The sequence below is a fragment of the Oncorhynchus nerka genome, linkage group LG4 (genome assembly GCF_034236695.1).
Source record: "Oncorhynchus nerka isolate Pitt River linkage group LG4, Oner_Uvic_2.0, whole genome shotgun sequence".
NCBI classification, from domain to species: domain Eukaryota; kingdom Metazoa; phylum Chordata; class Actinopteri; order Salmoniformes; family Salmonidae; genus Oncorhynchus; species Oncorhynchus nerka.
In genome coordinates this window covers 58,044,953-58,063,188 of record NC_088399.1, presented here as the reverse complement: position 1 = coordinate 58,063,188, position 18,236 = coordinate 58,044,953, and the positions used below count along the sequence as shown (strand labels likewise).

Genomic DNA, 18,236 nt, shown 5'->3' with positions numbered 1-18,236 from the left:
CACTAAGCTAACCTGCCTTAAGCTAACCTGCCTAACTAAGCTAACCTGCCTAATTTACTACGGACCTGTAGCACTCAAATTTGTAGCCATGAAGTGATTTGAAATGCTGGTCATGGCTCACATCAACACGATTATCCCAGAAACCCTAGACCCACTCCAGTTTGCATACTGTCCCAACAGATGATGGAATCTCTACTGCACTCCACACTGCCCTTTCCCACCTGGACAAAAGGAACACCTATGTGAGAATGTTATTCATTAACTACAGCTCAGCGGTCAACACCATAGTGCCCTCGAAGCTCATCACTAAGTTAAGGACCCTGGTACTAAACACCTCCCTCTGCAACTGGATCCTGGGCTGCACTCATGTGGTAAGGGTAGGTAACAACACATCTGCCACGCTGATCTGCCAACACTGAGGCCCCTCAGGGGTGCATGCTCAGTCTCCTCCTGTACTCCCTGTTCACTCATGACTGTATGGCCAGGCACGACTCCAACACCATCATTAAGTTTTCCAACGACACAACAGTGGTAGGCCTGATCACCGACAACGATGAGACAGCCTATAGGGAAGAGGTCAGAGACCTGGCCATGTGGTGCCAGGATAACAACCTCTCCCTCAACGTGATCAAGACAAAGGAGATGATTGTGGACTACATGAAAAGGAGGACTGAGTACACCCCCATTGTCATCAACAGGGCTGTAGTGGAGCAGGTTGAGAGCTTCAAGTTCCTTGGTGTCCACATCACCAACAAACTATTATGGTCTAAACACACCAAGACCGTCATGAAGAGGGCACGACAAAGTCTATTCCTCCTGATGGGACTGAAAAGATTTGGCATGGGTCCTCAGATCCTCAAAAAGTTATACAGCTGCACCATCGAGAGCGTGACTGGTTGCATCACTGCCTGGTAGAGCAACTGCTCGGCCTCCGACCGCAAGGCACTACACTGCACTCACTGTGTCAGAGGGTAGAGCGTATGGCCCAGTACATCACTGGAAGGGGCCAAGCTTCCTGCCATCCAGTACCTCTATATATATATATATATATATACCTCAATTACCTCGACTAACCTGTGCCCCCACACATTGACTCTGTACCAGTACCCCCTGTATATAGTCTCACTACTGTTATTTTACTGCTGCTCTTTAATAATCTGTTGTTTTTTTACTTATCTATTTTTTACTTAATACTTATTTTTCTTAAAACTGCATTCAGTGCATGTGACAAATTACATTTTATTTGCTTAGATTTTTGGGTTGTGTGCCCCTGGCTATCCATACATTTTAAAAACAAGAAAATGGTGGGATCTGCTTTGCTTAATATAAGGAATTTTAAATGATTTATACTTTTACTTTCACATTTTCATACTTAAGTATACTTTAGCAATTACATTTACTTTTGATACTTTAAAACCAAATACTTTTAGACTTATACTCAAGTAGCATTTTAAATTGTAGTGCTTGTTCTTTTGTATTGTTTTAATTGTAATGTTTTTATCATTTTTTGGTCCATGCCAAGGCATAGGTCTAAAAACTGTTTAACGATCCTTCTCATAAATCCTGCCACAGAGGGTTTACCCAGTTTACCAATATCCTATGAATATTCAAATAAACAACACCCAGAATTTTGAGGCTCCTACTGTAGAGAATAACTGGCCAATATTGACTGAAACTCTTTTTTTCTATTGTTGAGAAAAATTGTCAGAAAAGTTATTTGCCAGATTTATTAAGGAATAATGTCCCTGTAGAGAGGCCCACTGACATTTACCTGCATCTCAGAACCACTCCAGCCCCATAATAAAAACTGCAGCTCATTATGCAGACACAGTCCTGCCTCGGAGCTCCCTGTCCACTCTGTCTCAGCACAGTTCGAGGGACAAAAGATAACATCATTTTAATTGTGGTTACAGTGTAGATCAGTAGTAATCAAAGTCGGGGTGGCGGGGTTTATTGTATGGGACAATATACAAACATCTTTAAGAAAGATCATTTGAAAAATACACTTTTATTGAGTAAATGTATTCATTGGTTTCTTTTCATTTTAATAAGAGATTAGTTGAAGGTTATTTGTTGATGTAAAAAGGTCAATTTACCGATTTTCACATTGTGTCATTAGATTTGGGGTGGGGTCCCAAGAAATGGGGGTCCCCGCTGAAAAGTTTGAATAGCACTGGCGTAGAGCATGGAGAGCCTTATAGGAAATGAGACTTACAGCCCTCAGAGCTCCCAGAAGTCAGGCTGTAATCTGAAACTGCTTCAATCTGACATTGCTTCTCTCCAGCTTCAGCCTGCCCAGAGATGGGCTCTTTGATTGGCCTCAGTACCGCTTGGGGAAATTATTAATCGTTTAGTCACTTTCTCAAGGTTTTGCCCCTGAATTTGTTTTCAAATAGATTTTGGCGGCTGAAGTTTGTTGACTCAAAACACAACATTATGTAAATGTCTAAAAATAGAGATGGATTTTGTTTGGATTTGCATCTCCAGGCCAAGATTGATAGATTAAGGATAGTCACCGGAATCATTTGCACTTCTGACATTTTATTGAGGACCATAAATAATGCAGAATAATATTACCCTTTTCAAAATCATAAAAACTTTTTTTAAAGCATGTGGAGTTGTGTGTCAAGTTGCGTGCTTGTGTTCACACCACAGTAAGAGTATTTGCATGGCGTGTGTCTATGTCTGCACGGTATTTCCTAGCAACCATGAGTTATGGCTGAGAGCAAAGAAGCTGTGAGGGAATCCTCCTAGCAGAAAAGTCAGACATGGTGAGAAAGTCGCTCATAAAAAGAGTGCTTTCACATCTGGGCCTGGCTGACTGGATGGCTGCCTGGTCTACTGCAGGCAGGCTGGAGCAACCATGGAGAAATACTCACTGTGTCAGACAGAGACCCACTGGACTTCAGTTTCACCAGTTTCCCCTGCCTGAATCGACTGACTACTTTGTGACACATGACCCAAAGTTCACCGTCTCCCTGTCAGTCAGAGTCAATGAGGACAGTCAGTCTAACCAGGTACTGTACAGACCTGCCCTGGAACAGCAACAGACCCATACAGGCATGGTTGTTCTTGGCCAGAGGTGCCGTCTATGTCTACAGTATGATCAAGGACCTCCAAATTGAATTCTGTGAGGATTATCAAACTGCAAGAACCTTGCCAGATGGTGTCTGGAATTACCTGAGAAAAGTATAGCTAACCTGTAACGTGTACGCTAATAATCAGGAGTCGGAAAGCAAGGAGGGTGCAAATTGAATAATAAATAGAACATAATACAAAACAAGCAACACACAGACATGAAACAGAGTCAATAACACCTGAGGAAATAACTAAGAGGAGTGATAGATATAGGGGAGGTAATCAGGAAGGGGATGGAGTCCAGGTGAGTGTCATGAGGTACAGGTGTCCGTAATGATGGTGGCAGGTGTGCGTAATGATGAGACAACTGGTGACGTCGAGCTCTGGAGAGGGGGAGTGGGAGTAAACGTGACAGTACCCCCTCCCTCACACGTGGCTCTAGCCGCCGGACGACGCCGACCAGAGGGATGGTCCCGAGGACCAGAAGCGGGCCGGTCGCTTCTGCTGAGACACGGGAACCTGTAGAGCCGGCTGAGGCATGTGGGAGCCTGACGAGCAGGCTGAGGCTTGAGAACCTGTCGCGCCAGCTGAGGCATCCCTGGTTGCTTCTTCAGCGGCACTTGGACCAGCATCACCAGTAAAAAAATAAATCCCGGTTCCTTCCCCTTGGTGAGGCGTTATTCTGTAACGTGAACGCTAATAATCGGGAGTCGGGAAGCAAGTACAGGGAGTGAAAATTTAATAATAAATAGAACATAGTGCAAAACAAGAAACACGAAAAACGTACAGACATGAAACAGAAACAGAGTCAATAACACCTGAGGAAAGAACCAAGGAGAATGACAGATATAGGCTAGGTAATCAGGAAGATGATGGAGTCCAGGTGAATGTCATGAGGTGCAGGTGCACGTAATGATGGTGGCAGATGTGCGTAATGATGAGACAACTGGCGACATCGAGCACCGGAGAGGGGGAGCGGGAGTTACCGTGGCATAACCATCCGTCTTCCTCGGAGTAATGATTAGCCTACACTCAGTGGGAGGGGTGCTCTGTGTTACTTATCTGGTCAGTGCTTCTGGATTTAATTAATTGCATTCTCAGAACAATGACTCCCACTTTGAAACTGTTCAGCGGTTTGTCCAGCCTCGACATTTCAGAGAACAATTGCTGTTTTCATAAACAAATCAATTATATGCACATAAACAGGGAGTTTATGTTTTTATAAATTACAGCGTACAGTTCATATTTGAGGAAAACAAGAGACATATTTTTTAGGAATTAATGGTGGCATAGAGTGTAAAGTGATATATTGTAATGTAGAAGACAGACAGTGTGTTGTATTGAGTAGTGAACTTCACTATAGCAAATACAGTATCCCCTCCAGCTGCAATTGATTGAAGCAGTTTGAAGAGCTGGCTTGCCTCAATTAACGCCCTTCCCTGCGACAGCATGCTTGCATGCAATACCCACAATCCACGTGTTCTGGGGGTAGCACTGGAAGGAAGAAGTTACAGTCATCAGAACCAGGACAAGGGTTCTCTTTCACCATGCCACATGGGCCTGGGTAGCGCATGTGTTTATATTTACTGTAAGTTATGAGAGCTTTGGGTATACGCCACCCTGCTGTTTGGCTTCGGGCACTAGAGTTTACTCCACCCCACTCCAATTAAAGAGCACAAGGAGCTGTTTGATTCCCTTTATAAACTCTGCATGACAAGTAGCTGTATTGTATACTACTTCATTCAAATCCACGCTGGCTGCCATAACAGTGTAGTACACCACCAGTGTTGTGTCTATTGGCTAACTTGTGTTATGTCTGCCATATGAGAGGTCATTACTCCTGTAGACCAGGGTTTGTTGAAGTGAGGGAGTGGTCTGGTTGGTACTGTTACCAAGGGTTTTTGATGGTGAGAGGCATTGTGCAGATGTTGCTCAGGCCCAATGGAACATTCGGTGTCTATCAGTTCCCCAGTACACTCTGCACAATGCCATCAAAGTAAAGGTTAAAGGTATCCCACGCATGTGATGCCTATAGACACTTTTTCAGGCAGAGGGGCAACAACAAATTGCTCAATTAAATGTTTTGCTTCTGCATTTAAAAAAGTATTATACAATAGCGAAAGAGAGAGAGATAAGAAAAGGGAAGACGAGGGCCTCCAGAGTGGTGCAGCGGTCCGGGAGATCCATGAGGTGGTGCACAATTGGCTCAGTGTCGTCCGGGTTAGGGGAGGGTTTGGCCGACTGAGATTTCCTTGTCCCACCGCGCTCTAGCCTGTGGCGGGCCGGGAGCCTGCAAGCTGACCTCCAGTCAAGGTTGAGTCAGTAAGCTGACATCAGTCACCAGTTGGATGGTGTTTCCTCCGACACATTGGTGCGGCTGGCTTCCGGGCTAAGCACGCAGTGTTTCAGAAGCCATGTGGCTTGGCAGGGTTGTGTTTTGGAGGACGCATGACCCTTTTGACGTTCACCATTCCCGAGTCCGTAAGCAATGGTACAAGACGAATTACTAATTGTATATCACAAAATTGAAAAAAAAAGGTAGATAGGAAATGAGAGGGGAGATCTGAAAAACATGTTTACTTTTTGCGTAGCCATCTAAGGTTTCCCTTTTGGAGTGGTTCCCAGAGAGGGAGAGAGAGGGAGAGAGTGAAGGTGGACGTGGAGAGGGCCCCTCCTGCCTCTAGTCTCCAGACATAATGGGAGGCATTGGGAGCTATCAGACAGTGCCAGCTTCAGTCTCTGCCACATCACAGCCTAAGCAGACCCAAACCAAGGATGCCCTATCTGCAATGGGCTGTCTGCTCCAATGCCTGTGTCTGTGTTTACCTCTGTCTCACTTTATAAGACCAGGCAGCCTTCAAAATAACATCTGTCATAATATAGACATAATCAAGAGTGTTTCTATCTGTGGAGTTGTAATCCTTAATGGGAAAACTGCCACGTGCGTTTACAACATTACAACAACAAAGTGTTACTGCAAACAATGAACACTGTTTTTCCCCTCTGACATTTTCTGTAACCTTTATTTGAACAGGAAACACATATTGCGACCTACAGTATGTCTCTTTTTCAAATATGTACTGTATGATACAACATAAATATACACATTATAAACACAATTGTTTTATTATATACATATAAATATATACAGTATATTGGTCATATTGGTCATGGCTCCCGAGTGGCGCACAATGGGATTGCCTTGCAGTTCTCCAGTTGTATCCACTGAAAGCGTGTGAGATTCAAGGCACGAGGGCACGGGATGGGCCGCAGAGCCATGCACAGAAGATGGACCTAGCCCATGGGGAAGGGAGGAGGAGGAAGGGGGAGGGGGGCGGACCCCCACCCCGCCCCACTGTGTAGCACAGAGCAACACTTTAAGGGACATTGCACTAATAATGGCTAGGGAAACGTTCCCGCTGTTCTTAGTTCCAGTCTAAACTAAAACAATGGAACTAATAATGCATGGAATGCGGGGAAAACTCTGGAAAAGTGACAGACACAAACATATGTGCCACAGAGGACTCTGGGTGAGAATGGTGCCAGCTCACCTGGGGTGAGGCCAGAGCGCCCTGCCTGCTGCCTCGATTCCCAGAGGAACCAACCCGGCACTGACCAGTAGTGTGACCTCTGCAGCCACATGAGTGGAAACCCCCTCCGGTCTCCATGCGCACCGCCCCTCCCAGCTCCATGGGTATCGGAGAGGGGGTGCAGGAGGATGGAACCATCAGACCCCGATCTGGACGTCCGCGAGTAGCCAGCAGATTGTCCAGCCGGATGGACAGGTCCACCAGCTGGTCGAAAGTGAGGTTGGTGTCTCTGCTGGCCAGCTCCCGACGGACGTCCTCGTGCGGACTGCAGCAGTAGTGGTCGATCAGGGCACTGTTGTTCCATCCCGCGCCGGCAGCCAGGGTTCTAAACTCCAGGGCAAACTCCTGGGCGCTCCTCGTCTCCTGCCTGCTCACCCGCCGCTCTGCCCTCGGGCGGGTTGTCGAAGACTGCCCGAAAACGGCAGGTGAACTCCTCAAAATGGTCCAACGCCGCATCTCCCTCTCTTGAATCTAAGAGTGCCTTACAAATATTTTTCTCATGAAACTCGTCAGTCTATTCTTGTTCTGAGAAATGAAGGCTATTCCATGCGAGAAATTACCAAGAAACGTACAATGCTGTGTACTACTCCCTTCACATAAAAACGCAAACTGGCTCTAACCAGAATAGAAAGAGGAGTGGGAGGCCCCGGTGCACAACTGAGCAGGAGGACAAGTACATTAGAGTGTCTAGTTTATTATGTTTCAGTAATAATGAAATCAGACCTTCTTATTGAGTGTCTGATAATCTTCCATTTACATAGGAGTGGTTAAAACATGCTAATAACGGTCCTCTGAGTATATCAAAACAAGTTTGGTATACCTCAACTGGTATGCCATCCAGCCCTGGAGTTTTCCCAGTCTTAAAGGCTTTAAATTGCATCAAGAAGTTCCTCCTCTGTAATTTGTCCTTCACATGAGTCTTTCTGTAACGGCTGTTAATTTTACATTATTAATAGGAGAAAATCCATACAATTAGCTTCGGTTAGAGGAGATTGAGGAGACTGAAACGAAGACATATGCTTAAAGTACTTTGCTTACTCTTTCAAAATATAATTTGGTGAATCATGGGTCCCTCCGCTCCGTCATTTGCAACAAGTTTCAGTAAATTGTTTTTGGCACTATTTCTATGTTGAAGATTGAAAAATAATTTGGTGCATTTTTCCCCATATTCCATACAGTTTTCTTTATTTTTATAATATATTACATGACCAGAATTGTTACAAAGGCACTTCTGAGAAAGTTTAAGGACATTTTTTATGTGATTTCATTTCTATTTCAGGCTTTGTTAACGAGTCATTGGTGTAAGAGAAAATAGTGCAGTGGTTACACTGTTTCTTATAAACTGTGTGAAAATGACTTTATGTTGACGTCTCATAGAAGAATAGCAAAATAGGAGCTTTTTTAGGACCCATGTTTCCAACAGCTGTGATGCACTATTTTATTGCCTGATGGGAAAGCCTATTTGTTTTCGACAAGTTGAGTGTTAAAAGAAGTTTCATTAACAGAATATAAAACAAGTAAAACATTTAATAATACTTTAATGAGCATGACAAAAGCACCGATATTTGAATATGAGCTATTTAAAACGGTGGGTTGGGGAGAGAAACTTAATGCCAAGGCTTCACTTTCCAGTCATTCACAGCCCATTGGTTATCGGAATCCCCATTTTATAACCTCATTAACAAGCCCACAAGTCACAATTGGTCATGCAGTATGGGATTCCACAAAGGAATGAATTCAGCGTTTCTCTCATCGACCAAAGACGTCAGAGATCCCTTTGGTATGGCCTATGACTCGGGTCTCAGAGGTGCATCAGAACGGCCCCCTTGGCCCAAGTGGTTTAGCCAAGACTGAGACTGAGGATATGAGTTCATCGGCAGACTCAACTTATGTTGGTGATAACCTTGGTTCTGTTGAAGATTTTTAATAGACCACTGATCTCAGACAGAGCTAATAATAAAATCATTCACAACATCATGGCTTATGATGTCAACATTTACATGAGTTAGTCTAGCTAGTTTCGGTAGTTACTCATTTTTGCAAATCTGAATACTGGCAAATTTGTCACATATAATTTTTCCACATGCTTACCCTCTCTGTTCTACTCTCCCTTCTATAGATGGCCATCACCTATGGGAGACAGAGGCCAAGGTTGACAAGGACTCCTGCAAGTCTGTAAGTTCAATAAACAAGACATTCTGCATTTTTTATAGGTATTTCACAGCAATGTTTGTGTTAGTTGGAAGACACTCTGCTGAGTCTCTGTTACTCACTCTAAAACACCCAGCATATGACCTGTGTCTGGAAAAGACAGTACAGTAGACACACTTCTGATTATTTTCATTTCTGTATTAAGGATACTCCTGGGGAAACGGTGTTGAGCAAAAATATTTCAAAAGGTTCTGAGGAGTTCAGCGTTTCCTTGTTGGAGTGTATGTTTGACAGGGTGTGCTAGCTGTCTTGGTCTGGTACGGGGGGGGGGGATTGGATGCTGCCGCAGGTAGGCCAGGGGCCGGGGGAGTCACCCAGAGCACTCTTTTCTGGGAGACTGGGACTGAGACTAGGCGATTAGAGTGTGTATATAGTTGAAGTCAGAAGTTTAAATACACTTAGGTTAGAGTCAAGTACAGAGAGATCTTTGATGAAAGCCTGCTACAGAGTGCTCAGGACCTCAGACTGGGGTGAAGGTTCACCTTTCAACAGGACAACGACTCTATGAACACAGCCGAGACAACGCAGAAGTGGCTTCGGGTCAAGTCTTTGAATGTCCTTGAGTGGCCCGATTGAGTGGCCCGATTGAATCCGATTGAACATCTCTGGAGAGACCATAAGAAAGAAGATTCTCTGGTCTGATGAAACCAAGATTGAACTATTTGGCCTGAATGCCAAGCATCACGTCTGTGAAGAATGGGAGAAACTCAGAAGTGCGGATGTTGGGTATGAAGCTACAAGCTTGGCACATCTGTATTTGGGGAGTTTCTCCCATTCTTCTCTGCAGATCCTCACAAGCTCTGTCAGGATGGATGGGGAGCGTTGCTGCATAGCTATTTTCAGGTCTCTCCAGAGATGTTCGATCGTGTTCAAGTCCGGGCTATGGCTGGGACACTCAAGGACATTCAAAGACTTGTCCCAAAGCCACTTCTGCGTTTTCTTGGCTGTGTGCTTAGGGTCGTTGTCCTGTTGGAAGGGGAACCTTCGCCTCAGTCTGAGGTCCTGAGCGCTCTGGAGCAGGTTTTCATCAAGGATCTCTCTGTACTTTGCTCCGTTCATTTTTCTCTCGATGCTGACTGTCTCTGATAGTGAAAAACATCCCCATAGCATGATGCTGCCACCACCATGCTTCACCGTAGGGATGGTGCCAGGTTTCCTACAGGCGTGATGCTTGGCATTCAGGCCAAATAGTTCAATCTTGGTTTCATCAGACCAGAGAATCTTCTTTCTTATGGTCTGAGAATCTTTAGGTGCCTTTTGGCAAACTCCAAATGGGATGTCATGTGCTTTTTACTTCCTTTTACTCTCTCTCTCTCCCTCTCTCTCTCTCTCTCTCTTCTCACTCTCTCACACACTCATACAGTATATACACAAAATACATAATCATTAGTCCAACAGTTGCAAACATCCCCGTTGTTTTTGCTTGCATTTAAGAAACGTTTTTAAACAGAATTGGCGGAATGAATACACCCCCGATCACACATAAAACAAGTTCACTTTCATAGCAGCCACACTGTATTCCTTCTCAACTCTATGCACTCTCCTCTCACCTTTCCCTTCGTTTGTGGACTTCAATGAACAACACATCAGCTATGTTACCTGCGAAAAAACCTTTCCAAGATAAACCATGTCATAACCGCTACACACAGCCTACATCGTTGTTCCCATATTAGCTAAAGTAACGTCCTAGTCAAAATAGCTAATCGAACTAATACGTTAGTTAACCCGCTATGATCACGCAGTAACGTTGCAGTGTAGAGTCGGTAAGCAGTTACACCGGCAGACCACGGTGGCAATACATTAATCAAATCAAAAGCTTACCTTGGACTTGGAAGAGTTCCAGTGTTGTGTTGGATAGTCATAGCCAGCTAGCTAACATAGCATCCCTTTGTTTGAGCCGGGTGTTTGAGTAACTAAACTAGCCAGCTGCATTTGCTAGCTAAGTATGTGAACTGAAAGTGAAAAAATGACCATCTTTCTCTCTCTCTTTCTCTTGCTTCTCCTTCATTTTTTAAGAAATGAATTTGTTGAAAACTGTTCAACTATTGTCTTTCTCTCTCTTTGAGTCAACTACTCACCACATTTTATGCACTGCAGTGCTAGCTAGCTATAACTCATGCTTTCAGTACTAGATTCATTCTCTGATCCTTTGATTGGGTAGACAACATGTCATGCTGCAAGAGCTCTGATAGGTTAGAGGATGTCTTCCAGAAGTTGTCATAATTACTGTGTAAGTCTATGGAAGGGAGTGAGAACCAAGAGCCACCTACGTTTTGTATTAAGTCAATTTACCAAGAGGAGGCCGGAAGCTAGCTGTGCTCCAGTTACAACATGGTGCTACCCTACAGAGTGCGGTCCTCCCCTTCCTCCTCTGAGGAGCCTCCACTGATACATACACACAGATGCATACACACACACATGCAAGCGTGTGAGTACACGCACGGTCATACACACACACACACTCACACTCACACTCTCTCTGTCTGACACATGCTCGTACACCCTGCTGAAAAAAACAGCTTAGACTAGCATACATTTCAAGGGGGTCCATGCTGGTCTATGCTGGTCAATGCTGGTCAGATGCTGGTCAAGCTGGTCCTACAATCTGCATTCAGAAAGACTGCCAGGGATATAAAAAAAAGACTAATGAATGAGACTACCTAAATCAGGGGTGTCAATCTCATTCCACGGAGGGCCCAATGTCTGCGGGTTTTTGGTTTTTCCTTTCAATTAAGAGCTGGACAACCAGGTGAGTTCCTTACTAATTAGTGATCTTAATTCGTCAATCAAGTAGAAGGGTGGAGCAAAAACCAGCAGACACTCGGCCCTCCGTGGAATGAGTTTGACACGTCACCAAAACCATCTAAACTGGAATAACCATTTCAGTAAGAGAATGGATTTGTTTAGAAAAAATAATCTTATTCATCTTTGTGTAGCATAAGATAAATTAACGTTTTAATTAGTCAATCAATATACACTACCATTCAAAAGTTTGGGGTCACTTAGAAATGTCCTTTTTTGAAAGAAAAGCATGTTTTCTGTCCACTAAAATAACATAAAATTGATCAGAAATACAGTGTAGACATTGTTAATGTTGTAAATGACTATTGTAGCTGGAAATATCTACATAGGTGTACAGAGGCCCATTATCAGCAACTATCACTCCTGTGTTCCAATGGCACGTTGTGTTAGCTAATCCAAGTGTATCATATTAAAAGGCTAATTAATAATTTGAAAATCCTTTTGCAATTATGTTAGCACAGCTGAAAACTGTTGATCTGATTAAAGAAGCAATACAACTGGCCTTCTTTAGACTAGTTGAGTATATGGGGCATCAGCATTTGTGGGTTCGATTACAGGCTCAAAATGGCCAGAAACAAATACATTTCTCCTGAAACTCATCAGTCTATTCTTGTTCTGAGAAATGAAGGCTATTCCATGCGAGAAATTACCAAGAAACGTACAATGCTGTGTACTACTCCCTTCACAGAAAAACGCAAACTGGCCCTAACCAGAATAGAAAGAGGAGTGGGAGGCCCCGGTGCACAACTGAGCAGGAGGACAAGTACATTAGAGTGTCTAGTTTGAGAAACAGACATCTCACAAGTCCTCAACTGGTAGCTTCATTAAATAGTACCTGCAAAACACCAGTCTCAATGTCAACAGTGAAGAGGCGACTCCGGGATGCTTGCCTTCTAGGCAGAGTTCCTCTTTCCAGTGTCTGTGTTCTTTTGCCCATCTTAATCTTTTATTTTTATTGGCCAGTCTGAGATATGGCTTTTTCCTTGCAGCTCTGCCTAGAAGGCCAGCATCCCGGAGTCGCCTCTTCTTTTTTATACAGTTTGTACAAGATGCCATGACTTCCGCCGAAGTCGGTCCCTCTCCTTCTTCAGGCGGTGTTCGGCAGTCGACGTCACCAACCTTCTAGCCATCACGGATCCATTTTTCATTTTCCATTGGTTTTGTCTTGATTCCAATCCCATCAATTACATGTTGTGTATTTAACCCTCTGTTTCCCCTCATGTTCTTGTCGGAGATTGTTTGATTGTATGTTTGTGCAAGTTATGTGTTGGTGCGCGACGAGTTTTGTACCCACTTTGATTATTTTTATATTTTGGTTTTGGAGTTTTGTTAACTTTTATTAAACGACTCCGTTTATACCAAGTTCGTTCTCCTGCGCCTGACTTCCATGCCACCTATACACGCACCCATTACAGAATCTCAGACCCTTCTATGGAGTCAGCAGGAGAAAGTACCCCGGCCATAGAGGTGAATGAGCGCGTCCAGGAGCATGCAGTAATACTTTACCATCTTGGTGCCACTATGGACCGTGTTGTCCAGAGAATGGACCGCTGGGAGAGACAGGGAGTTCTTCCAGTGTCTCCACCAGCACAACCGGGGTCTCCCCTGAGTGCCCCTTTCCCCCCTGAACCCAGTGGGATCCGTCTCTCCTTGCCACAGGAGTACGACGGGAGTGCTGCCAACTCCTTCAATTAAACCTCTATCTGGCCACGGTCTACCCAGCTCCATTGGACCGTGAGAGGGTGTCCGCACTCGTCTTGTGCCTCACCAGGAAAGCCCTGGAGTGGGAGATGTGGCGTTGAACCATTTTGAGGAGTTCACCTGCCGTTTTCGGGCAGTCTTCGACAACCCGCCCGAGGGCAGAGAGGCGGGTGAGCGCCTCTACCATCTGAGGCAGGAGACGAGGAGCGCCCAGGAGTTTGCCCTGGAGTTTAGAACCCTGGCTGCCGGCGTGGGATGGAACAACAGTGCCCTGATCGACCACTACTGCTGCAGTCCGCACGAGGACGTCCGTCGGGAGCTGGTCAGCAGAGACACCAACCTCACTTTCGACCAGCTGGTGGACCTGTCCATCCGGCTGGACAATCTGCTGGCTACTCGCGGACATCCAGATCGGGGTCTGATGGTTCCATCCTCCTGCACCCCCTCTCCGATACCCATGGAGCTGGGAGGGGCGGTGCGCATGGAGACCGGAGGGGGTTTCCGCTCATGTGGCTGCAGAGGTCACACTGTTTGTCAGTGTCGGGTTGGTTCCTCTGGGAATCGAGGCAGCAGGCAGGGCGCTCTGGCCTCACCCCAGGTGAGCTGGCACCATTCTCACCCAGAGTCCTCTGTTGCACATATGTTTGTGTCTGTCACTTTTCCAGAGTTTTCCCCGCATTCCATGCATAAGGCGCTCTTAGATTCAGGCGCGGCTGGGAATTTCATTGATAGAGCGTTAGCTCATAGTTTTAGGGACCCCCATTGTTCCCGTGGATGTGCCCTTCCCCATTCACGCCTTATAGTCAACCATTAGGGTCAGGGTAAATTAGGGAGGTCACCGCTCCTTTGGGCATGGTGAATCAGGGGGGGTCACACAGAGAAAATGGGTCTTTTCCTTATTGACTCTCCTGCGTTTCCCGTGGTGCTAGGCCTACCCTGGTTAGCTTGTCATAACCCCACTGTTTCTTGGCCACAGAGGACTCTCACGGGGTGGTCACGAGAGTGCTCAGGTAGGTGTTTAGGGGTTTCCGTTGGTGCTACTACGGTGGAGTCCAGACCAGGTCTCCCCGTGCGCATTCCCCCTGAATATGCCGATTTGGTTCTCGCCTTCTCTAAGAAGAAGGCGACTCAATTACCACCTCATCGACGGGGCGTTTGTGCGATAGATCTCCTGGTAGACGCTGCACTTCCCAGGAGTCACGTGTATCCCCTCTCACAGGCGGAGACGGAGGCTATGGAAACATGTCTCCGAATCCCTGCGTCAGGGGTACATTCAGTCCTCCACTTCACCCGTCTCCTCGAGTTTCTTTTTTTGTGAAGAAGGAGGGAGGTCTGCGTTTGTGTATTGACTACCGGGGTCTAAATCAGATCACGGTGCGGTATAGTTACCCGCTACTGCTCATAGCCATAGCGATAGAGTCAATGCACGTGGCACGCTTCTTCACCAAACTAGATCTCAGGATCACATTTTGATATACTCTGCTACACGCGCCGAGCATGTGTCCCTGGTGCGCAAAGTACTTTGTCGCCTGTTTGGAGTATGACCTGTACGTTAAGGCTGAGAAATACATGTTCTTCCAACAGTTAGTCTCCTTCCTAGGGTATCGCATTTCCACGTCAGGGGTGGAGATGGAGAGTGACCGCATTGCAGCCGTGTGTAATTTGCCGACTCCCACCACGGTAAAGGAGGTGCAGCAATTCTTAGGGTTTGCCAACTACTACCGGAGGTTTATCCAAGGTTTTGGTCAGGTAGCCGCTCCCATTACCTCATTGCTGAAGGGGGGCTCGGTGCGCTTGCAGTGGACACCTGAGGTCGGACAGGGTCCCTCTTTTGGCATTCATAGTGGAGGTGGACGCGTCCGAGGCTGGGATAGGAGCTGTGCTCTCTCAGCGCTCGGGTATGCCACTGAAGCTCCGCTCTTGTGCCTTCTTCCCGAAGAAGCTCAGCCCGGTGGAGCGAAACTATGAAGTGGGGGGGCCTGGGAGTTGTTGGCTGTCGTCAAGGCCCTGAAGGCATGGAGAAATTGGCTTGAGGGGGCTAGACACCCTTTTCTCATCTGGACTGACCACCGCAATCTGGAGTTCATCCGGGCAGCGAGGAGACTGAACTCTCGCCAGGCAAGGTGGGCCATGTTTTTCACTAGTTTTGTGTTTACCCTTTCTTATAGACCAGGCTCCCAGAACATTAAGGCAGATGCATTGTCCCGGCTGTATGACACAGAGGAGCGGCCCATGGATCCCACTCCCATACTCCCCGCCTCTTGTTTGTTGGCGCTGGTATTGTGGGAGCTGGACGCAGACATTGAGCGGGCGTCACGTGCAGAGCCCGCTCCCCCTCAGTGTCCAGCTGGGCGTCTCCCCCTCAGTGTCCAGCTGTCTGCGACCGGCTGATCTATTGTGCCCACATGTCACCCTCCTCTGGTCATCCTGGAATCGGTCGGACGGTGCGCTGTCTTAGTGGGAAGTACTGGTGGCCCACTTTAGCTAAGGACGTGAGGGTTTATGTTTCCTCCTGCTCGTTGTGCACTCAGTGCAAGGCTCCTAGACACCTTCCCAGAGGTAAGTTACAACCCTTACCCATTCCACAATGGCCGTGGTCGCACCTGTCGTGGGTTTCCTAACCGATCTTCCACCTTCACATGGTAACACCACGATCCTGGTCGTTGTGGATCATTTTTCGAAGTCCTGTCGTCTCCTCCCTTTGCCCGGTCTCCCTACGGCCTTACAAACTGTGGAGGCCCTGTTTACACACGTCTTCCGGCACTACGGAGTGCCTGAGAATATAGTGTCTGATCGGGGTCCCCAGTTCACGTCAAGGGTCTGGAAGGCGTTCATGGAACGTCTGGGGTTCTCGGTCAGCCTTATCTCAGGTTTTCACCCCGAGAGTAACGGGCAGGTGGAGAGAGTTAACCAGGATGTGGGTAGGTTTCTGAGGTCTTATTGCCAGGACCGTCCGGAGGAGTGGGCAAAATTCGTGCCCTGGGCAGATATGGCCCAGAACTCACTACGCCACTCCTCCACTAACCTTTCTCCCTTCCAGTGTGTATTGGGGTATCAGCCGGTTCTGGCTCTTTGGCATCAGAGTCAGACCGAGGATCCTGCGGTGGACGACTGGTTCCGGCACGCAGAGGAAACATGGGACGCTGCCCATGTCCACCTTCAGCGCTCTGTACTGTGCCAGAAAGTTGGCGCAGACCGTCACCGCAGTGAGGCGGGGGACAGGGTCTGGCTCTCGACCCGAAACCTGCCTCTCCGCCTGCCCTGTCGGAAACTGGGTCGTTCTAACTTCAGCTGGCTAGCTAACAGCAAGCTTTAACTAGCAATACAAACAGATTGTCATAGCTAGCTAAAGTTAACTGATAAGTTCAATGTTAGCTAGCTAACATTAGGCTATAACTAGCAATGCAAAATGGCATTCTGAGAAAACATCACTAACGTTACACACACTTCCTACACATAAGTTAATGTTAGCTAGCTAGCCAGCCACCTAACCACAGCTAACATTAGCTAGCTAACAGCAAGCTTTAACTTGGGATCTTTTGTTTAGACATGTCACGTTAACGTTAGCTAGCTAGCTAAAAAAATTATAATCCCAACCCATAGAGTAACGTTACTAGCAATACAAACCGATTGTCATAGCAAGCTAAAGTTAACCAAATAACGTTTGGCTAATTGTTAGTTAACAAGCCAGCCATCGAACTCCAGCTGGCTAGCTAACAGCGAGCCTAAGCTTGTAATGAAAACAACCTTCAGACAAAATTAGAAACATAATACCTGAATATGTTGCTAGATTCTTACCTGTATACATGGATGAAAGCTTCACGGCAGACTGCAACCCCTTTTATAAGACATCCTGTGTTGTTTCCATTTAGTTTGCACAGCTTGTTTGGCCTGTTGTGTTCCACTGATTTCAAAACGTGTTATGAAATGAGAGTCAGTCTAGCATGGCCCGATCGTCGTCCATCACAACTTTTTCCCACTGACCTTTGTCGATAGCGACTGATAAATTCAGGGCAGTAAATGTTATTGAGAGCAGTAGCAACATATTTGCAGTTCTCCATGGATAACATAATATCTTTTGAAAAAACTGCAGTTGAAAGGATTATTTACGCATTTCGAGCAGCTCATTTTATAGACACAAGATGCAACACCGCAGACCAATCCAAACTCATCTCTCAGTATGTCCAGCTCACTCATTATCTCAGCCAATCATGGCTAGTGCGAAGGTTGCTGACTTTTTCTGTGATTAAACCAACTAGGCTCATAATTTAACAATTTTATTCGTATTTACAGATGACATACACATTTGATATTAAGGCACATGAAAGTTCACATGTTCGAGAAAGCATTTCTGCCAAAAAACGCATTTTGTTAAAAAATGATTTTTTTTTTACTTTCAAAAGGCTCTTCTGTGAAGCTGTGACTTGTGACATACACCAAGTTTCCTGAATCGGGTCACATTTTAGAACAAGACTAACGTAACAAAATGGGGGGTCTGAATACTTTCCGAATGCACTGGACACTCCCTGAACTGGATATAAAATGACAGTGCAGGATAAAGTGGATGATTTTAAGAAACATACCTGATGGCCATCTGTGACATATCTCAGGTGTGTCTTTACTTCGCAAAATAAATGTTTCACGATATTTTGGCCAGTTTTGTGTGTACACCCTTATTGATATCACTTGTTAAATCCACTTCAGTCAGTGTAGATGAAGGGGAGGAGACAGGTTAAAGAACAATTTTAAGGCTCGAGACAATTGAGACGTGGATTGTGTATGTGTGCCATTCAGAAAGTGAATGGGCAAGACAAAATATTTAAGTGCCAGGCGCACCAGTTTATGTCAAGAACT

General features: G+C 45.9%; 1 protein-coding gene across 1 annotated transcript in view; it reads left to right on the top strand.

The window, feature by feature from the left end:
* LOC115128259 (nuclear factor of activated T-cells, cytoplasmic 1-like) overlaps positions 1-18,236 on the top strand; it is a 63,675-nt gene that overhangs the window by 15,316 nt on the left and 30,123 nt on the right. Inside the window, 1 exon segment of the mRNA XM_029657947.2 lies at positions 8,788-8,843. Coding sequence (XP_029513807.2) covers positions 8,788-8,843 — 56 coding nt within the window.